We start from the raw sequence: 13,221 nt of genomic DNA, 5'->3' as shown, positions 1-13,221 counted from the left end.
CATACTTACCAATACGATGCTACAGAAGTACATACTTGGAACATTACTATGCTCCATGGATGGTAACAAGCCAAAAGGCAACTTAAAAATCAGTTTTGTACCTTCTGCACCTTATTAGTGCAGAAAGATTTTCTATGTACCCCAAAGTCCACCCACACAGTACCAATGCATTGATACTGAATCTACATTGTTCCCAGCCCCAAAGAGCAGACTGCGCGGTACATGATTAGATATCGTCATATGGAACCAAATCGAGCATAAAAAGATGAAAGAAATAAGCAAATAGAAAGACAAATACTTTAATAATTAGTGTCATTTATTTATTTTGAAGGAATACATACAGTTATTTAACTTTAATTATCCAAATACAGTGAGCTTCAGAGGCTTTGCTCCACCAAAAAGTGATACATTTGATGTTTACCTTGCGAAAAGAAGGTTTGTACTATCTGTGAAATGACACTCGTATCCTGATGCTTGACACTTGTAGTGATAAGAGATAATCGCTGCTTCCGGAATCTGGTGCTGTGAAGTAGGAAGCCAGCTGTGTATGCAGTTAGTCACCCCACACGCAGGTGTTGATACGGAGAGGGTCCTTCATATAGCCCTCCCAGCACTCGCATGTCTCTGGGGCCACGCAGTCCCCGTTGACACACCCATATCTGCATACGGGCTCACATCTGACGGGAGCCTTTGCCTTCATCTCATCTCGCGTTCTCGCGTCCCTGCAGAGAAAGGAATGAGACTAAAAGATGGGTACACATCAAGCACTAAAAGTAGCAGACGAGTTTTGTTCATCTGGGTAACCAAATAACTGACAGTGGCCAGAGCAGGAAGGACATAAAATGCGCAGAGGAGTTCCTGGTATAGAGAAAGTTGTGAACGTCAAATATAAATTTAAAGGTTGCAAGATCCTTTCCTGAAACTGTTTGATTGAAGTATAGCCTTGTACTAGTGACAGGAATGATCAAATGAAAACAATCGGTTCACTTGGTTACTGGAAAATCATCGATTCATTCTGTTGTAGTTTAATGGATCAGTTGAATTATCCATTTAGTCTTTTGAATGATACCAGCAAATGGCAACAACAGAATGAAAACAAAAGGTTGAGTGTAGTTTCATGTAACAGTTAAATTATGCATTCATTTATTCCTTTGTGTGAAGTCAGTCTATGGAAACAACCAAATGATAACAGTCGATTCTGTCAGATGGTGGAAAACAATCAGCTCATTTGGATTGGTTTTATGTTTTGATTGAATTTGATTGAATGTTTTGGTGATGGGCTGTAACGAATCCAGATCGTCTCCAGACATCGTGTGAGTTACTGCACAGAAAAACTGGTTTGGTAGTTTTATAAAATTTTTGGAGGTAAGTTTTCAAAAATGTGCAATAATTATTGACACTAAGTAATTTATTAAATAAAAGAAACGTAGATCTTTGTGTATTGCTTGGTGTTTGCCTATGACTACAGTCGATTCTGTCGTTATATTGTGAATTCAAAGATGGCATGTCGGCTATATGGAACATGTGATATTTCGTAAAAGTCGCTTTGACTGTGCAAGTGCTGAGAACAAAGATTAGATTCTCGGCTTATTCAGACGGATGATGCAAAATGAATCACCTGTTCTACATAAACAAACAACTTTTCAAAACTTTCTTTTAAGGTTAATAACATTACCATATTCGTTTTCGAAAAAAATTGTTTCTTTCTTGTATGGAGAAGTAATTCTTTTGAGACTTAATATATTTTATGTACATAAAATTTGTTTATTCACAATTTTACTTGATTCTCCACATTTTTACAACCCTATTCCATATTTCCCAACTGCTCCATATTAACCCACAAGTGTAACTTTTCTTAACAACTTTTTGGTAGTAGGTAAATTTAAAGTCTATTAAAAGAAATTAAAAAAAATCAAAAACGTATCGCCAAATAGTTAAAGTATATTGTAAAGAGTGTTTGAGAGCTAAGAATGAGTGGAATTTGGAGATACAACTAGAAAAGTAAACAGTATCCTGTAATATCCAAATTTCATCTAGAGAAACAGATTGATCAACAAATGAACAACTGCATTTGAATGGCAGCCATTACCTGCTCTTCCAACTTTTTGACGACAAAAATAGTGTCATTCTTCCCATTAAAGTTAATATGTCTGATATAAAAATCTATTCTTACATTTGTATCTTATTACCAAATAAACTTCAGTTTCTCTCTTATGTACAATTGCATTTCAGTTTCTTTTTCTTATACAGGATCTCAAAAATGAGATCGACAGGAAGTGCAAAATGGCTAAGCAGGGATGGCTAGAGGACAAATGTAAGGATGTAGAGGCCTATCTCACTAGGGGTAAGATAGATACCGCCTACAGGAAAATTAAAGAGACTTTTGGAGATAAGAGAACGACTTGTATGAATATCAAGAGCTCAGATGGAAACCCAGTTCTAAGCAAAGAAGGGAAAGCAGAAAGGTGGAAGGAGTATATAGAGGGTCTATACAAGGGCGATGTACTTGAGGACAATATTATGGAAATGGAAGAGGATGTAGATGAAGATGAAATGGGAGATATGATACTGCGTGAAGAGTTTGATAGAGCACTGAAAGACCTGAGTCGAAACAAGGCCCCCGGAGTAGACGATATTCCATTGGAACTACTGACGGCCGTGGGAGAGCCAGTCCTGACAAAACTCTACCATCTAGTGAGCAAGATGTATGAAACAGGCGAAATACCCTCAGACTTCAAGAAGAATATAATAATTCCAATCCCAAAGAAAGCAGGTGTTGACAGATGTGAAAATTACCGAACTATCAGCTTAATAAGTCACAGCTGCAAAATACTAACACGAATTCTTTACAGACGAATGGAAAAACTAGTAGAAGCCAACCTCGAGGAAGATCAGTTTGGATTCCGTAGAAACACTGGAACACGTGAGGCAATACTGACCTTACGACTTATCTTAGAAGAAAGATTAAGGAAAGGCAAACCTACGTTTCTAGCATTTGTAGACTTAGAGAAAGCTTTTGACAACGTTGACTGGAATACTCTCTTTCAAATTCTAAAGGTGGCAGGGGTAAAATACAGGGAGCGAAAGGCTATTTACAATTTGTACAGAAAGCAGATGGCAGTTATAAGAGTCGAGGGACATGAAAGGGAAGCAGTGGTTGAGAAGGGAGTGAGACAGGGTTGTAGCCTCTCCCCGATGTTGTTCAATCTGTATATTGAGCAAGCAGTAAAGGAAACAAAAGAAAAATTCGGAGTAGGTATTAAAATTCATGGAGAAGAAATAAAAACTTTGAGGTTCGCCGATGACATTGTAATTCTGTCAGAGACAGCAAAGGACTTGGAAGAGCAGTTGAATGGAATGGACAGTGTCTTGAAAGGAGGATATAAGATGAACATCAACAAAAGCAAAACAAGGATAATGGAATGTAGTCTAATTAAGTCGGGTGATGCTGAGGGAATTAGATTAGGAAATGAGGCACTTAAAGTAGTAAAGGAGTTTTGCTATTTGGGGAGCAAAATAACTGATGATGGTCGAGGTAGAGAGGACATAAAGTGTAGGCTGGCAATGGCAAGGAAAGCGTTTCTGAAGAAGAGAAATTTGTTAACATTGAGTATTGATTTAAGTGTCAGGAAGTCATTTCTGAAAGTATTCGTATGGAGTGTAGCCATGTATGGAAGTGAAACATGGACGATAAATAGTTTGGACAAGAAGAGAATAGAAGCTTTCGAAATGTGGTGCTACAGAAGAATGCTGAAGATTAGATGGGTAGATCTCATAACTAATGAGGAAGTATTGAATAGGATTGGGGAGAAGAGAAGTTTGTGGCACAACTTGACCAGAAGAAGGGATCGGTTGGTAGGACATGTTCTGAGGCATCAAGGGATCACCAATTTAGTATTGGAGGGCAGCGTGGAGGGTAAAAATCGTAGAGGGAGACCAAGAGATGAATACACTAAGCAGATTCAGAAGGATGTAGGTTGCAGTAGGTACTGGGAGATGAAAAAGCTTGCACAGGATAGAGTAGCATGGAGAGCTGCATCAAACCAGTCTCAGGACTGAAGACCACAACAACAACAACAACAATACAGGATGTCCCAGAAATGATGCAACAAACGTAGAGGGGTGTAGAGCATGTCTTGGGGAACAAATTGAGGATAAGAAAAGTGTCCAGAGACGTCATCTACTGATGCTACAGAGGATCGACTGCCACCCCTTCAGCAGCCAATGTGACTTATTACATTGAAGGACCGTAGGCGGAACATCTCGCAATGTTGGCTGCTATCAACTGATCGTGACTGACTGCTACAATCGCCAGTGGAGAAGATGGAGCTGTCTGGTGCATAGATATGCCTCGTCTCCGATGATTGTGATACTATGGTGCCTTGGTGGATGACAGTTTCGGACAAGGGCTTCCATCCACAGTATACCGAAGAGCATGGAATCTTTAGCGGACTCCAGAAGACAACAAAAAGTGTGGATGGAAATCTGTGCCTGAAAACGTCGTCCACCAAGGTAACAGCACATATTTGGAGAAACAGCTTTTCTACACAGCAGCTAGCTCCATCTTCTCCATTGAAAATCATGGCAATCAATCGCTATCACCGAATAACGAACAACATTTCGAGACGTTCAGCCTATAGTCCATCAGGCTGGAGACACATTTGCTGTCGAAGGGGTTGCCTAGCGGTAGGCGCCAGCGCCTATAACTTCGATGCTATGCAGCAGCAGAGGATGACGTTTCCAGACGCAGGTTCCTATCCTAGATTTGTTCCGTAAGACACCCTCTGCAAGCCCTCGAAGTTCACAGCAACATTTCTGGGATACCATGTATACAGTTTAATTAAAACATATCTAATATCTACTAGTAGTACAAATTTATAGACACTAAACAAAAGTAAGATACTTGAAAAAGTTCTTATTTCTTTTCTAGTATCTTTTGATGGATCACAGGATTTAAAAATGATGGAACAGCTCTGAAGCTTCATAATTTTGACAACCACTGACTTATCAACGGTAGTGGTCAGTTTGTACTCACTTGTAACCAGTGCCGCAGTTACACCTGTTGTGACGAAAGCATCCCCCTTCTGGACAGCCTGGAGGGCACCATGGCTTGCAGTCGAGCAGGTTACTCGTCGGCCGTGGATGCCGCAGCTTCCTGCAGTATGGAGGTACATGTTGTGTCTGAGGACATGTTTGCAATTTGCTGCTCTTAGAGTACACTGTCTGACAAAGAAAAGGTGAGGCACCCAGGTGTGGAGAAAGAAACAACATGAAACTTCACACTCTGTGATGTTATTGCAATGTTTACAAAATCGAGTCAGATTTCCAAAGAGCATGGGGGGATGTCCATTAATTATGTGAACTCAAAGCTCAAAGTGGAGCGGGGGGGGGGGGGGGGGGGGAGTTGGGGGTCAGGTAAACTCTCACAATCCCATTTAAAAGGGGGACAATGAAAATCTCATATCAGCTTATTAATTCATAGAATATACGGAAAGCCGGTAGTGACAGGTGTGAATATTACCGAACTATTAGTTTAAGGGGAGGTTTACTATTTTTTGGTTCAACAAATCGATTTTTTTTAAAGTTGCATTTTTGGGTCCATAAAAGTGTTTAGAATCCACCCCTGAAACGGTTTTTCCGAATACGGAATGGAAATGTTTGTTATTCGCGGTTAAACAAAAAAATGCACCTGCCTGATATCGACCTTTTTCACGCAACAGTTTTTTTTTTTTTTTTTTTTTTTGAGGATTTCGACTTTGTAGCTGCGAAAAATTATTCTATGTGCTTGCACATGACTAAAACTGATAAAGTCAACAAGGAGCTTACGACGTGCTACGGCTTGGTAATCCGACGGCATTCCAATTCGGTGGAACAGATGAAGAAGGCAATTTGGGCAAAGTATTTCCACAAGTGTTCGACGGATGACCACCCACAACACCGACGGCTGGGGAAACTAGTAGATGCAAGTGGCGCATTGCAGAGGCTACCCGATATCTGGACGAATATCAACACGACCAGCCGCTCTCCAGAGAAGTTCGAAGCGTGATTCATCCGATCTACGAGGCCCTTTCGGAGGACGAGTTATTTTACCGGTGTTTGGGAAGAAACACACAAAGTTCAAATGAAGGTTTGAACGCGTGTGGAAGTTAGCCCCCAAGCATTAGCATTCTGGTGCGAAGACTGTGGAGATTGCGACTTTCCTGGCAGTGAGCAGCTTCAACGAAGGGTATTAAGCAATTGTGAAGACCATGACAACTATGGACGTCGCCCTGGGACTCTATTCGACGCAGTTCGCCAAGCATTCGGACGACCACCGGATTCGAGCGGCCGAAAACCGCTTGTCACCGGCTGTACGAGCGGCTCTGGAGCAGCGGAGGATGGCCTAGATCGAGCAGGACACGGAATAGTAGATTGAACGTAAGTTCCATAATATTGCATTTATATGTAGTCAAAACTTCAGTCGCGTTTTTCTCGAAATAACTTTATTTATCGCGCGGTATGATACTTCAAATCTACTGAACCGATTGGCATGATGCTTTGTTTCCGACGAAGCTAACTAAATTGTCTAGGAGTTGAACCACTTTTATTCCGATCCATCAACTATAAATATTTTCACTCGGTCGACGAAGTCGAAAAATCGATGAAAAAACATTTTTTTTCAAATGGACGCCATTTTGTTTCCTATGGTCCAAATAACTTAAGCGAGGTACAACTCCTAAAGAATGTTATATGCTTCGCTAACGTCAACTCAATTTTGATTTCAAACGAGCCGGCTGACCTATGACGTACGGCGCGTGGAGGTCTACATCGAAATTTTGTTTCGTTTGGACGGCACTTGCGCCTTTGCTCTTCGACATTTACGGTCGAAAAAATTCCAGTTTCTAGAAGAAATATCAATAAACATTTTGGCCAAATTTTACGTTGATATCTATAACACATGCCGAGAAAAAAATTCTCAAAGAACATGCTTTTTTCGGGCCAAAGAAAGTAAACGTCCCCTTAATAAGTCACTTAAGAAATACTAACACGAATTCCTTAGAGAAGAATGGAAAAACTGGTGGAGACCGACCTCAGGGAAGATCAGTTCGGATTCCGGAGAAATATGGGCACATGCGAGGCAAGACTGAGCCTCCGACACTTATTTTAGAACATAATTTAAGGAAACCAAACCTACGTTTTTAAAGTACTGGCCATTCAAATTGCTACACCACGAAGCTGACGTGCTACAGACGTGAAATTTAACCGAAAGGAAGAAGATGCTGTGATATGCAAATGATTAGCTTTTCAGAGCATTCACACAAGGTTGGCGCCGGTGGCGACACCTACAACGTGCTGACACGAGGAAAGTTTCCACAGATTTCTCATACACAAACAGCAGTTGACCATCGTTGCCTGGTGAAACGTTGTTGTGATGACTTGTGTAAAGAGGGGAAATGCGTACCATCTCGTTTCCGACTTTGATAAAGGTCGGATTGTAGGCAATCTGGATTGTGGTTTATCGTATCGCGATATTGCTGCTCGCGTTGGTCGAGATCCAATGACTGTTCGCAGAATATGGAATCGGTGGGTTCGGGAGGGTAATACGGAACGCCGTGCTGAATTCCAACGGCCTGGTATCGCTAGCAGTCGAGATGACAGGCATCTTACCCGCACGGATCGTGCAGCCACGTCTCGATCCCGGAGTCAACAGATGGGGACGTTTACAAGACAACAACCATCTGCACGAATAATTCGACGTCGTTTGCAGCAGCATGGATTATCAGCTCGGAGACCACGGCTGCGGTTACCCTTGACACTGCATCACAGACTGGAGCGCCTGCGATGGTGTACTCAACGACGAACCTGGGTGCACGAATGACAAAACGTTATTTTTTCAGATGAATCCAGATTCTGTTTACAGCATCACGATGGTCACATCCGTGTTTGGCGACATCGCAGTGAACGCTCATTGGAAGCGTGTATTCGTCATCACCATACTGGCGTGTCACCCGGCGTGATGGTATGGGGTGCTATTGGTTACACGTCTCGGTCACCTCTTGTTCGCATTGACGGCACTTTGAACAGTGGACGTTACATTTCAGATGTGTTACAACCCGTAGCTCTACCCTTCATTCGATCCCTGCGAAACCCTACATAGGATAATGCGCGACCGCATGTTGCTGGTCCTGTACGGGCCGTTCTGCATACACAAAATGTTCGACTGCTGCCCCGGCCAGCACATTCTCCAGATCTCTCACCAATTGAAAACGTCTGGTCAATGGTGGCCGAGCAACTGGCTCGTCACAATACGCCAGTCACTACTCTTGATGAACTGTGGTATCGGTTGAAGCTGCAGGGCAGCTGTACCTGTACACGCCATCCAAGCTCTGTTTCACTTAATGCCCATGCGTATCAAGGCCGTTATTACGGGCAGAGGTGGTTGTTCGGGGTACTGATTTCTCAGGATCTATGCACCCAAATTGCGTGAAAATGTAACGACATGTCAATTCTAGTATAATATATTTGTCCAATGAATACCCGTTTATCACCTGCATTTCTTCTTGGTGTAGCAATCTTAATGGCCAGTAGTGGACGAGTACATTCTCTCAATCATTCTCACGCACTCACATGGCAAAATATAATAAAATAATTTTGACCGATTTTTGTATTACGTCTTGCACAGTGACTGTTGTTTAAAAAACTAATTTTCTAATTAATTGATTTTTATGCACTGATGACTCTGGAATGGCTTCAAATGATAATGAAAGTCAATCTATTATTGTTACTAACTTGGTTTTAAAAAATAAGCGTAGGTTTTAGGAGTTTTAGGTAATTCTCTTTAGTTCCAGAACTATAATAAATAAAAATCTGCAATTTGGACAGCATCATTCCATTAATAGCAGAAGGCTGTGTACCAAATTGTAAGAAAATCGGATAATAACTAATATGGATTATTTAGATTCGTGGAGGGTATGAAACTTCGTATCGACTGAATGTTACGCTATGCAGTTCTCGCGGCAGGCAGCGTCAGCTGTGCTGTGAGCAAAGCGATATATATATATGTGTGTGTGTGTGTGTGTGTGTGTGTGTGTGTGTGTGTGATGGTCCATTGATAGTGACCGGGCCAAATATGGCACGAAGTAATAAGCATGAAAGGAAAAAAAGTACAAAGAACTTGTCTAGCTTGAAGGGGGAAACCAGATGGCGCTATGGTTGGCCTGCTTGATGGCGCTGCCGTAGGTCAAACGGATATCAACTGCGTTTTTTTTAAAAATAGGAACCCCCATTTTGTATTACATATTCGTGTAGTACTTAAAGAAATATGAATGTTTAATGGACTACATTTTTCGCTTTGTGATAGATGGCGCTGTAATAGTCACAAACTTATAAGTACTTGGTATCACGTAACATTCCGCCAGTGCGGACGGTATTTGCTTCTTGATATATTACCCGTGTTAAAATGGACCTTTTACCAATTGCGGAAAAGATCGATATCGTGTTGGTGTATGGCTATTGTGATCAAAATGCCCAACGGGCGTGTGCTATGTATGCTGCTCGGTATCCTGTACGACATCATCCAAGTGCCCGGACCGTTCGGCTGATAGTTACGTTATTTAAGGAAACGGGAAGTGTTCAGCCACGTTTGAAACGTTAACCACGACCTGCAACAAACGATGATGCCCAAGTAGGTGTTTTAGCTGCTGTCTCGACTAATCCGCACATCAGTAGCAGACAAATTGCGCGAGAATCGGGAATCTCAAAAAAGTTAGTGTTGAGAGGAATGTCGTTACGCGTATTGCCAAATGCATTGAGGTTGACGGACATCATTTTGAGCATTTATTGCATTAATGTGGTATTTACAGGTAATCACGCTGTAACAGCATGCGTTCTCAGAAATGATAAGTTCACAAAGGTACACGTATCACATTGGAAAAACGGAAATAAAATGTTCAAACGTACCTACGTTCTGTATTTTAATTTAAAAAAAAAACACCTGCCTGTTACCAACTGTTCGTCTAAAATTGTGAGCCATATGTTTGTGAGTAATACAGCGCCATCTATTGCAAAGCAAAAAAAGTGGTCCAACTAAAACATTCATATTTATTTACGTACTACACGAATATGTAATAAAAAATGAGTGTTCGTATTTAAAAAAAACGCAGTTGATATTCGTTTGACCTATGGCAGCGCCATCTAGCTGGCCAACCATAGCGCCATCTGGTTTCCCCTTTCAAACTAGACAAGTTTCGTTCTTTAGTTTTTTCTTTTGACGCTTATCTCGTGAGATATTTGGCCCGGTCACGATCAATGGACCACCCTGTATATATCTCCTGCAGCCACCGCACAAGACGGCCGCGTGCCTCACTTCAACAAACTCGCTGCATTACAAGCTTGTCAACTGAAGAGCCGAAACCGGTAGCCACACAATCAATGGCGTCGTAAGAACGAACGGCTGTAGCTGTTTCATTTTCTTACAGTTCATAAAAGCTGTGGAATTCAATCAGAGAAAAGAAATCTGTGAGGCCTGAGGCTGAAATGAATAAGGAATGAGTTAAAGAGAAAACCTGAAACAGAGCCCTACCACCGTCGTGACATACCCGTTTTCGTCGTAGCAGTCGACCGTACCGCTGACTGCAGGTCCTGGTACAATCTTGCTCGCGCTTTGAGCCGCGGCGCAGGCAGCTATGAAGACGACGACGTAGACTACCAGCGACGACATGACGGCAAGTTCCAGTTGTGCTCAGCCGACCAATGTCGAATCTATGAAACGAGAGTACAACATTAGGCTTCTTTTATACGGTGCGAAAGCGTTGACTAACACCGCTTCCTCGCGCTGTGCGGATACCGCAGATAAAAACGTTTGTGCCCACACAGCCCATCCTCCTGTCTGAGTTATCTACCGCAGCTCGCGGCCAGAACGCGGAAGTTCCGCACAGTCGCCGACCGAACGGAACAGGTAGTCGCTCACACGGAACAGTTGCCGCTACCGGTACTATGCGGCAATAGCTCCGTATCCATTCATTTTCCTTCTACGGTTGTCCTGCGGAAGTTGCGCCGTCCTCTACCTGTTGTTATTTTCCTTCTTCGCCAACCAGTAAACTCTCGATACTTTAAAGAACCGAACTCCCAGGTATAAAAAAAAGCTTCGAACTTCTACATCTACATGACTACTCTGCAATTCACATTTAAGTGCTTGGCAGAGGATTCATCGAACCACAATCGTACTATCTCCCTACCATTCCACTCCCGAACAGCGCGCGGGAAAAACGAACACCTAAACCTTTCTGTTCGAGCTCTGATTTCTCTTATTTTATCTTGATGATCATTCCTACCTATGTAGGTTGGGCTCAACAAAATATTTTCGCATTCGGAAGAGAAAGTTGGTGACTGAAATTTCGTAAATAGATCTCGCCGCGACGGAAAACGTCTTTGCTCTAATGACTTCCATCCCAACTCGCGTATCATGTCTGCCACACTGTCTCCCCTATTACGTGATAATACAAAACGAGCTGCCCTTTTTTGCACCCTTTCGATGTCCTCCGTCAATCCCACCTGGTAAGGATCCCACACCGCGCAGCAATATTCTAACAGAGGACGAACGAGTGTAGTGTAAGTTGTCTCTTTAGTGGACTTGTTGCATCTTCTAAGTGTCCTGCCAATGAAACGCAACCTTTGGCTCGCCTTCCCCACAATATTATCTATGTGGTCTTTCCAACTGAAGTTGTTCGTAATTTTAACACCCAGGTACTTAGTTGAATTGACAGCCTTGAGAATTGTACTATTTATCGAGTAATCGAATTCCAACGGATTTTTTTTGGAACTCATGTGGATCACCTCACACTTTTCGTTATTTAGCGTCAACTGCCACCTGCCACACCAAACAGCAATCTTTTCTAAATCGCTTTGCAACTGATACTGGTCTCCGGATGACATTACTAGACGGTAAATTACAGCATCATCTGCGAACAACCTAAGAGAACTGCTCAGATTGTCACGCAGGTCATTTATATAGACCAGGAACAGCAGAGGTCCCAGGACGCTTCTCTGGGGAACACCTGATATCACTTCAATTTTACTCGATGATTTGCCGTCTATTACTACGAACTGCGACCTTCCTGACAGGAAATCACAAATCCAGTCGCACAACTGAGACGATACCTCATAGGCCCGCAGCTTGATTAGAAGTCGCTTGTGAGGAACGGTGTCAAAAGCTTTCCGGAAATCCAGAAATACGGAATCAACCTGAGATCCCCTGTCGATAGCGGCCTTTACTTCGTGCGAATAAAGAGCTAGCTGCACAAGAACGATGTTTTCTGAAACCATGCTGATTACGTATCAATAGATCGTTCCATTCGAGGTGATTCATAATGTTTGAATAGAATATATGCTGCAAAACCCTACTGCAAACCGACGTCAATGATATAGGTCTGTAGTTCGATGGATTACTCCTACTACCCTTCTTAAACGCTGGTGCGACCTGCGCAATTTTCCAGTCTGTAGGTACAGATCTATCGGTGAGCGAGCGGTTGTATATGATTGCTAAGTAGGGAGCTATTGTACCAGCGTAATCTGAAAGGAACCTAATCGGTATACAATCTGGACCTGAAGACTTGCCCGTATCAAGCGATTTGAGTATCTACCTCTAAGAAACTCATGCTAGCAGCTGTTCGTGTTTCAGATTCTGGAATATTCAATTCGTCTTCCCTGGTGAAGGAATTTCGGAAACCTGCGTTCAATAACTCCGCTTTAGCGGCACAGTAGTCGGTAACAGTACCATCGGCACTGCGCAGCGAAGGTATTGACTGCGTTTTGCCGCTTGTGTACTTTACATACGAGCAGAATTTCTTCGGATTTTCTACCAAATTTCGAGACTGTTTCGTTGTGGAACCTATTAAAGGCATCTCGCACTGAAGTCCGTGCCAAATTTCGCGCGTCTGTAAATTTTAGCCAATCTTCGGGATTTCGCGTTCTTCTGAACTTCGCATGCTTTTTCCGTTGCCTCTGCAACAGCGTTCGGACCTGTTTTGTGTACCATGGGGGATCAGTTCCATCTCTTACCAATTTAGGAGGTATGAATCTCTGAATTGCTGTTGCTAATTACTTTACGAACGAGTTAATGTGTGGTGTCACCGCAAGCCACCATGCAGGTTGTAGGCTTCCAAACGGCCGCGGTCCGTCAGTACACATACGACCCGCGAGTTGCCACTGTCGACGCTGGCAGACCGAGCGCCGCCACTCGGC

The 13,221-nt window shown here is 42.6% G+C and overlaps 1 protein-coding gene across 1 annotated transcript in view; it reads right to left on the bottom strand.

The window, feature by feature from the left end:
- Nucleotides 1-295: 295 nt before the first annotated feature.
- The window catches only part of LOC126428357 (epidermal growth factor-like protein), a 49,153-nt gene continuing 36,227 nt past the window's right edge, over nucleotides 296-13,221 (bottom strand). Inside the window, exons 4-6 of the mRNA XM_050090288.1 lie at nucleotides 10,578-10,720; nucleotides 5,036-5,155; nucleotides 296-722 (exon numbers count right to left, since the gene is read on the bottom strand). Of these exons, the coding sequence (XP_049946245.1) occupies nucleotides 554-722; nucleotides 5,036-5,155; nucleotides 10,578-10,720 (432 nt within the window). The 3' untranslated portion in view covers nucleotides 296-553. The remainder of the gene's footprint in view (nucleotides 723-5,035; nucleotides 5,156-10,577; nucleotides 10,721-13,221) is intronic.

This window comes from Schistocerca serialis, chromosome 12, assembly GCF_023864345.2.
Source record: "Schistocerca serialis cubense isolate TAMUIC-IGC-003099 chromosome 12, iqSchSeri2.2, whole genome shotgun sequence".
NCBI classification, from domain to species: Eukaryota; Metazoa; Arthropoda; class Insecta; order Orthoptera; family Acrididae; genus Schistocerca; species Schistocerca serialis.
This window is presented reverse-complemented; position numbering and strand designations above follow the sequence as displayed.